Source organism: Lotus japonicus, chromosome 3 (assembly GCF_012489685.1).
Source record: "Lotus japonicus ecotype B-129 chromosome 3, LjGifu_v1.2".
In the NCBI taxonomy this organism is placed as follows: Eukaryota; Viridiplantae; Streptophyta; class Magnoliopsida; order Fabales; family Fabaceae; genus Lotus; species Lotus japonicus.
In genome coordinates, this window is record NC_080043.1 from 30,152,648 (window position 1) to 30,161,422 (window position 8,775).

General features: G+C 42.8%; 2 protein-coding genes across 2 annotated transcripts; one reads left to right on the forward strand and one right to left on the reverse strand.

Moving 5' to 3' along the window:
* Positions 1-1,426: 1,426 nt before the first annotated feature.
* LOC130743928 (UDP-glycosyltransferase 72D1-like) lies at positions 1,427-3,330 on the forward strand (the record flags this gene model as incomplete). The annotated part of the gene is made up of 2 exons (XM_057596140.1): positions 1,427-1,933; positions 2,199-3,330. Coding segments are annotated over 2 exons (1,242 nt in total), but the record flags the coding sequence as incomplete, so codon positions are not given.
* Positions 3,331-7,888: 4,558 nt separating this feature from the next.
* LOC130743929 (uncharacterized) lies at positions 7,889-8,479 on the reverse strand. Its single transcript, XM_057596141.1, has one exon. It carries the CDS (start codon positions 8,477-8,479, stop codon positions 7,889-7,891), a length of 591 nt encoding a protein of 196 aa, XP_057452124.1.
* Positions 8,480-8,775: the final 296 nt, after the last annotated feature.

Consider the following 8,775-nt stretch of genomic DNA (forward strand, 5'->3'; position numbering starts at 1 on the left):
GGCACCAGAGGTGAGTACCTGCAAGACACTCTGATGCTCAAGTTAGCAAAGCTCAAAAGAAATAAGGATTATAATTGAACAACTAGTGTATATCTAGTGTGCCCCCTTTATGCGTATATCTACTTAGAGTTGTTACAAACTTGGGAAAAATTAACTGTAGATATGATACTGTTATGTAATATTCAATAAGCCATCAGACTGTCATGTCATGTTGCTCCAATGGTGCTCCAATATAAGCAGCGTTTCTTAAGTGCTCAAACTGAATTAAGCAACCCTCATTGGAGGTGCTCTAATATATCTGAATCTAAATTGAAAAACACGATGGCTTTCAAAAAAAAAAATGAGTAGGACACTAAGTTGTTCAATCTCAAAAACTTATTCAGGGTTTGGGTAAGATTGTGATAATCCACAAAACCTTAATGAGATCCAAGTAACTTAATACCAATCCAAAGTTGGAGGTACGTTCATAAAGTTTTACTTTTTCATGATGGGTAAGACCTCGTTAATATTTGACAAAATGCTAGGCCTATCATTTTATTATGTAACTTTGCTAAAATATCCACTCCCTCTCCCAATCCCAGCTCATGTTTCCTCCTTCTCTTCCTCTTACAGCGGTACATGTTGCGTCTCTTTCCTCAGATGAACCACCGTGTCGATGCGGAAACGGCAGCCCTTTGCTCGTCAACAGGCCCTAACATAATCTCCCTTGCTTAATTGTTAGTGTGAAAAACCCATATTCAAAGAGTTTAAACCCTCCAACACTGCCCAATACCAATTATTCAAAATGCCAGAAGCACACAACTTTGGCTGTAAAATCCAAAAAATGAGAGGGTACCAATGATGGTGTAACTTGTTCTTCAAACCTTATAAATTAATTCCTCGATTCTTATGACCTACATTAATCTCTAAAATAATTTACTGAAGCTATAAATATCAAGAACAACTAATTTGGCAAAGGTACTTGGGTCCAACTCTCTCCATCTCTATATTTAGTTTAAACCCCACAGTGCACGCTAGCTCATGAATGATGCAAACTACTACACTCCTATTTTCTCATTTTTTTACAGTGTTACAAATTAGATGGTAGAAGATGAGCCACGTACACGTTGCTACAACAGGCCACTCAAAGAAACTTGCATCTAATTAATGATCTTTTTAAGTTAGGTGAAATGCTACACTGAACATCATAAGAATACACCATGCCCCCTTATTCTGATCAACCATCAATAGTGGCATCTCAACCTTCAATTATCCATCTCATTTAATTTCACTTCCCAGCTTCCATGGCTGCCTCAAGGGATTTGGGTTTGGCACTCCACCTATTGGGTTTGGCACCCCATGTATTCAATACGGAAATTTAATTTCCGTTTTCAAAACGGAATTTAAAATTCCGATTTGTTTTTTATATGCAATGAACGGTTGAAAATGTGTCACATATGCTAAAATACATAACGGTTTTTTAATTTCCGTTTTTTTCGTATTAAAATCGGAATTTAAATTCCCGTTTTTAATAAAGTGGGGTGCGAAACCCAATAGGTGGGGTGCCAAACCAAATTCCCCTGCCTCAAACTCTCACAACGCTGCAATCCTCACACCACCAGGAATGGGTCACATGATCCCTTCTCTAGAGCTTGCAAAGCGCCTAGTCACTCACCAAATTGTTCCCAAAGTCACCATCTTTCTTGCTTCCATTAAAACCTCTGTTCCATCTAAAGCAGAGACACAGCTTCTCCAATCTGCCACAAATGATAACCTCTTCCAAATCATCCATCTCCCACCACTTGACATGACCAATCTAGTTGGCCCCGACGCCACAATAGAAACCCAGGTATACCCAGTTGGGCTAATAGTCAGGGAAGAAATTAGAAGACAAGATGGAAGCGATGTTTTCGAGTGGCTAGATAAACAAGAAGAAGAATCTGAAGGAGGCCTAACTCAACCCAAAAGCTAGCTCAAGAGTTAAGGTTTGCACAACCATATATAAGCAATTGCTTGGCCACATCTCTAGCCAATGTGGGACTCTAACACACCCCCTCACGCCCAGTGTAGAACATCTGGAGCGTGGAATGAAACGGGTGACCCAAATATGGGAGGTCTCCACAACAAATGGATCTAGGATAGCGACCCAGGCCCATGGTCAAACAACCATTGGCTCTGATACCATGAAGGAGGCCTAACTCAACCCAAAAGCTAGCTCAAGAGTTAAGGTTTGCACAACCATATATAAGCAATTGCTTGGCCACATCTCTAGCCAATGTGGGACTCTAACAGAATCTGTGGTGTATATTTCGCTAGGGAGCGGATACAGAATGTCTCAGGAGCAAATCAAAGAGATGGCTTTGGGTTTGGAGCTAAGTGGGAAAACATTCGTTTGGTCTCTGCGCACACATGCTGCCACAAAAGCTGGGGATGCCATTGCCAACTATTTCACAGCGGGTAAAGAAACTGAAGCTGAAACTGGTGGTGGTGTGTCAAAATCTGAAGAGTTAAATTCTTTACCAGATGAGTTCTACCGCATACAAACTAGAGGGATTGTGCTAAGAGATTGGGCACCACAATTGGATATTTTGAAGCACCCATCTGTTGGTGGGTTTGTGAGTCACTGTGGATGGAACTCCGTGATGGAGAGTGTTTCGTGTGGGGTGCCGATAGTTGGATGGCCGCTCTATGCGGAGCAAAGGATGAACGCTGCAATGCTGGCTGAGGAAATTGGCATCGCGGTTCGATTGGAGTTGCCACTTTCTACCAATGTGGTTGGAAGGGAGGAGCTGGCAAAAGCAATAAGGAAAGTTATGGATGAAGAGGACGAAGAAGGGTGTGAAATGAGGAAAAAAGTTAAGGAGCTCAAGGAGGCAGCAAAGAGGGCTTGGTCTGAAGATGGTTCATCCTATCTTGCACTTTCAAGAATCAGTCAGGCAAATGGTGCGTTATGAACAGAGTCAATTGTTCTCTCTTCAACATCTGTTTGCCTTACAATATCTAAGACCCAATAAAAAATCTTATTTACTGGAGAATGCTCAATCAGTTTCAATTATTTCATCTTCAAGGTTCTATGCCTTGTTTCATAGAAAAGCTAGGTAGTAGCTCATCCCAATATGCTCTCTAATAAACAAAACTGCAATATTACCACTACACAACCTCCTTTCCTACCTCAATTGAGTGATATATAATATATAATGCTTCATGTTGCGATAGATTTCTAGTAAGATTATAACTTAATTACATATCAGAACTCATACTAAAGCAGCTGGTAAAACAATTACAAAGATATATGTTAACAAAATTGAAAAAGAAAGATTAACAACCATAACCACCCTCTTTATAATTTTAACCTGCACTGAAAAATAATGATACATTGAACTGGTTAATTATTACCCTGTAGGGATAAACCTGAACTAATAATAACAAGAACCAAAATTTGCAAAAACACAATGAAAGAATATGATGTACAAACATCATGAAAATAACAAGAGCCAGTGCAAGCATCCCATGAAAGAATCCAATAGCAAACCGACAATATTTTGGAAGTAGTGGGTTTCAGCATTGCACAGCATGCATAAGCTAATATAGGTGCATCAGAAGGAAGGAGCATTCAAATCCAAGATTAGGGCCCTTTTGGAAGAGTTTATTTGAGCTTAACTTATAGTACAAGAGCTTGTGCAAGTGTTTGAGAGAACTTATGTAAATAGTTTATGGTCTACCTATAAGTTGTTTTGAGCTTATTTTCATAAGCCGATTAGATTAGCTAATGAATAAGAGTTTATGCTTACCTATAATTTATTTTCAGCTCATTTCTCAAATTAAGCTCCGTTTCGAATAGCTTATTTGAGGTTATCCTATAGCATAAACGCTAACAAACTTATGTAAATAGCTTATGACCTACTTATAAGCTGTTTATATTAGCTTATGCTTAACTATAACCTATTTTCTACTTATTTCAACAAGTTTTTCAAATTAGCTTATAAATAAACGCTTACTATTAATAAGTTATTTTCCCAAACGCACTTTTAGTTTATTAATAAGCGCTTATGTCATAAGTGCTTAATTAAGCTATTTACTCAACCGCTTGGCCTAGCAACTCTTACTACTTATATGATGCAATTTTAAAATTAATTTAAACATACAAGACAAGCATATTTTAGGCAACAAAATAATTAGCATAACAAGTCGTGATTTGAATTATTGAGCAGGAATATATATCTGAATTCATGGTTAAAAAATAGTTATTTCATAATTTAAAACCATGAACCCTAAAATGGAAACAAGAACAGGGAGACTTACTTGGTTACAGGAACCGCGCACTCCATGAGAATGCAGACTAGAACTTGTATCGTTGCTGGCTGGATGATTTAGCGTTGAAGGCAAACCAATTTGATTCAAAACACAGACACAGTAAAAGGTATTAAGAAAGCAAAAAAAGTAAGAAACAGTGATAAGGGGAAATTATATGTGTAAGATGACTGAATCCGTGAGTATTATTGATGAATGGTGTCCTATTTATACAATGCATGGTTGACTAAATACATAAATGCTAGACCAAATTACAGAGTAATTACAGGGAAATCAAATATGGAATAATCAACATATTCCTATTCTATCACACCCCCGCAGTCGAAGTGGGAGGTTCACTGACGCTGAGACCGGAGCGAAAATCATCAAATAGAACTCGAGGAAGGCCTTTAGTGAAGATGTCCGCAATCTGGTGACGAGAAGGAACATAAGGATGCGTGCCTGACCACGTGCGACCTTCTCTCGAACAAAGTGAATGTCCATCTCAATGTGTTTAGTGCGCTGATGCTGGACAGGATTGCCGGATAGGTAGATGACACTAACATTATCACAATAGACCAAAGTAGCCTTAGAAAGAGGAAAGTGAAGCTCTAAAAGCAGGTTGCGGAGCCAACATGATTCAGAAACCACATTAGCGACGCCTCGGTACTCAGCCTCAGCACTAGATCGAGAAAGCGTGGGTTGTCTCTTGGACGACCAGGAAATGAGGTTGTCGCCGAGAAACACACAGTAGCCAGAAGTAGACCGACGGGTGTTGGGACATCCACCCCAATCGGCATCGGTGTATGAAATAAGCTTCTCGAGAGGAGAAGGATAGAGATGCAATCCAAACTGTAAGGTGCCCTGAACATAACGCAGGATGCGCTTTAGTGCAAGCATATGCTCTGTGCGGGGGGCATGCATTTGAAGACACACCTGTTGAACAGCATAAGAAATGTCAGGACGGGTGAATGTGAGATACTGCAAAGCCCCAGCAAGACTCCGATATAAAGTAGGATCATCACACGGAGAACCAGCAGAAGTACTGAGTTTCTGCTTGGTGTCAACTGGAGTGGCAGAAGGATTGCACGATGCCAGACCGGCTCGAGCAATAATGTCACGAGCATATGTACTCTGACTGAGAAAAAGTCCACCGGCATGTCTGGTGACGGCAATGCCCAAGAAATAGCTCAACGGTCCCAGATCCTTCATAGCAAACTCAGAGGCAAGAAGAGCCATGATAGATTTGCGAAGGTCATGAGAAGAGCTGATGAGTATGATGTCATCAACGTAAAGCAGGAGGTAAGCCATGTTAGAGCCTCGTCTGTAGATGAAAAGAGAGTGATCAGAGGTGCTATGCTGAAACCCAATGGTAGAGACATAATCTGCAAAACGCTGGTACCAAGCGCGAGGTGCTTGCTTCAACCCATAAAGGGATTTCCGCAAGCGACACACATAATCAGGATGAGTACGGTCACGGAAACCCAATGGCTGATGCATATAAACTGTCTCATGCAGATCACCATGGAGGAAAGCATTCTGAACATCTAGCTGGTTAATGGGCCAAGACCTGGAGAGAGCAATGGTGAGAACTGTGCGAATGGTCGCTGGTTTCACCACAGGACTGAAAGTCTCATCACAATCAACACCTGCAATCTGTGACCTGCCATCACCTACAAGACGAGCTTTATAACGCTCAAAACAACCATTAGCTTTCGTCTTATGACGAAAAATCCACATGCAGCGAATGATATTAACATCACGAGGTCGAGGTACCAAATCCCAAGTATTATTTTTAAGTAAAGCATCAAATTCAGACTGCATGACGGATTTCCAATTTGGGTCTGAAAGAGCTAGCTTCGGGTTTTTGGGAAGAGGTGAGATGGTGGGATCATCAATGGTGACAGAAAGGTTGAAGAGCTTTCTAGGTTTGTAGTTACCTCGCATGCTGCGAGTGGCCATGGTATGGATAGGTGGTACAGGCGGAGTCGGCAAAGGCGGTGAAGGAGAAGGTGGTAGGGAGGCAGAAGAGGAGGAAGAGGTCGTATGGGGTGGTGGTGTGGTCACAGGAGAAGGGACTGCAGGAGTAGGGCTAGGCGCAGGTAAGGGAGATGGATGAGTCCACTGGTGAATTAAAGAGGGATGTATAGTATCTGAGAAGCAGTCATAGGTAGAGGGAGGAGGGGTAGTCATGGTGGCAAAGGGAAACTGAGTCTCATCAAAGATGACATGTCGGGAGAGAATGATTTTTATGTGCGACAAGTCAAAACACTTATAACCTCTGTGATGAAGTGGGTACCCGAGGAAGACACACGGGGAGGAGCGGGGTTGTAATTTGTTAATGGTAGTGGAAGGAACTAAAGGGTAACAAAGACAACCAAAGACTCGCAGATGTGTGCAAGACGGATCACGACGATACAGAAGTTGAGTGGGGGAGAGATTAGACAGAGCTTTCCGAGGAATGATATTAAGTAGATAGGTAGTCATTTGAAGGGCATGATGCCAAAAAGACGGAGGAACAGACGCATGAGCGAGAAGAGTACGAATCATGTTGTTAATGGTGCGTATTTTGCGCTCTGCCTTACCATTTTGAGATGATGTATGCGGGCAGGAGAAGCGAAAAATAAGACCATTAGCAGCACAATAATCATGAAAAGATTTATTGTCAAATTCTCGCCCATTATCACATTGAAGGCATTTTATAGATTGAGAAAAATGCGTGCGGATTTGATTTGACAGAGAGGTGAACATTTCAAAAACTTGAGATTTATTACTTAAAGGAAACGTCCACAAGAAATCTGTATAATCATCCAAAAATAAAACATAATACCGATGACCGGCAGAAGATAAAACAGGCGAAGTCCATAAGTCACTGTGTAAAATGTCAAAAGGCATCACAGTAACATTATTAGAAGACTCAAATGGAAACCTAACATGTTTGCCAAACACACAAGACTCACAAACAGTGCTAGAATTTAAATGCTCAAAACTAATGAACTTATTACTAAGAAGAGACTGCAAGGAAGAAGAACTTGGATGACCAAGACGACTGTGCCAGAGACTGAGCTAGACCAGCAAATGGAAAGGATGGAGTGACTGGGTAGAGATCGCCTGGACTATTACATCTCATGAGTGGAATCCCCGTCTGAAAATCATGAACCGAAAAGCCATATGGGTCAAAACAAACAGAAACATTGTTATCAGTGGTGAGTTGTCGCACAGAAATCAAGTTTTTAACAATATTAGGTGTGTGCAAGACATGGGAAAGGGTCAAGGGCTTGTGTTTATGGGAGGTAGGGAGAGTTGTATGTCCAGAACCCTGAATTGGAATACCCTGTCCGCTACCAACATACAGTTTCTGATTAAGATGACTCAAATTAGAATAAGACGTGAGATTACCTTGTGATGCGGCCACATGAGATGATGCTCTAGTGTCCATGTACCAGGTGCTGTCCGGAGGAGCAAGGGTCATGGTGTGCATGGCAGTGGCAATGTCAGTCGGCACAGGTGAGACTGAAGCAGCATAAGCCTGAGGGCGCTGGCCCAGAATGCCAGGCTGCGGAGGAGGAGCAGACGGACGGGTCCACTGAGACGTAGGGTATGGGCACGGAGGCATGGCTCATGGAGGTGGGGCCCATCCCCAATGCTGGTATGGAAAGTACTGCGGCCGAGGTGGCATCGGAGGAGAGAAGCCCTGAGAGGTGCCACTGCGGGATCCACCACCGTTGCCACGATTCCCACCACGACCCTTAGAGTTGTGGGATCGAGAACGATTGGAGGACCGACGATCGAAACTCTGAGAAGAGGCATCGCAAGGACGCGGCTGAGTAGCAACATATGCAGCTGGAGGTTCAGCAGGTTTCATCTTAGCCATACCGGCTTCCTCCAAGGTAAGCATGGAGCGAGCCTGATGAAAGGAGGGGAGCGGATTGCTCTGACGAATCAAAGTAGCAACACCCTTATAAGCGTCAGTGAGGCCAGAGATGAGATGCAAAACTAGACGATGATTGTTCACAGGAGCACCGACATCACGGAGCTGGTCAGAAAGCGGCGTCTTCAGACACTGACAGTAGGAGGCGACAGTCGGAAATGCCTCCATGCGAACATTAGAGAAATCCTGCTCTAGCGTGACAGCACGAGCGTTCTGATTATCCCAGAAAATATCAGCCAAACGAGTCCAAGCAGTGAGAGCGGTGGAGTCAGGCTCCATGATGGTAGTCATCAGGTCAATGGAGATGGTGGCATAAATCCACTGAAGGATAGTGGAATCCAAAGTGATCCACAGCTCGTAGGTAGGGTCAGTGACAGGCGGAGGAGGCTTGTCCGCAGCAGGGACAATGTGGTGCAAAACCCGGTGAGAACGGGCATGGATGCGGAAAAGCTCCGCTCAGGTGCCATAGCAATCAGTCTCCACGTCAAGCATAATAGGAATGTGATTCCTAATGTTCGTAACAGCAAGCGCCGGGTGGAAATCAGGTTTAGCCGGCGGGGCAGGAGGGGCCACGG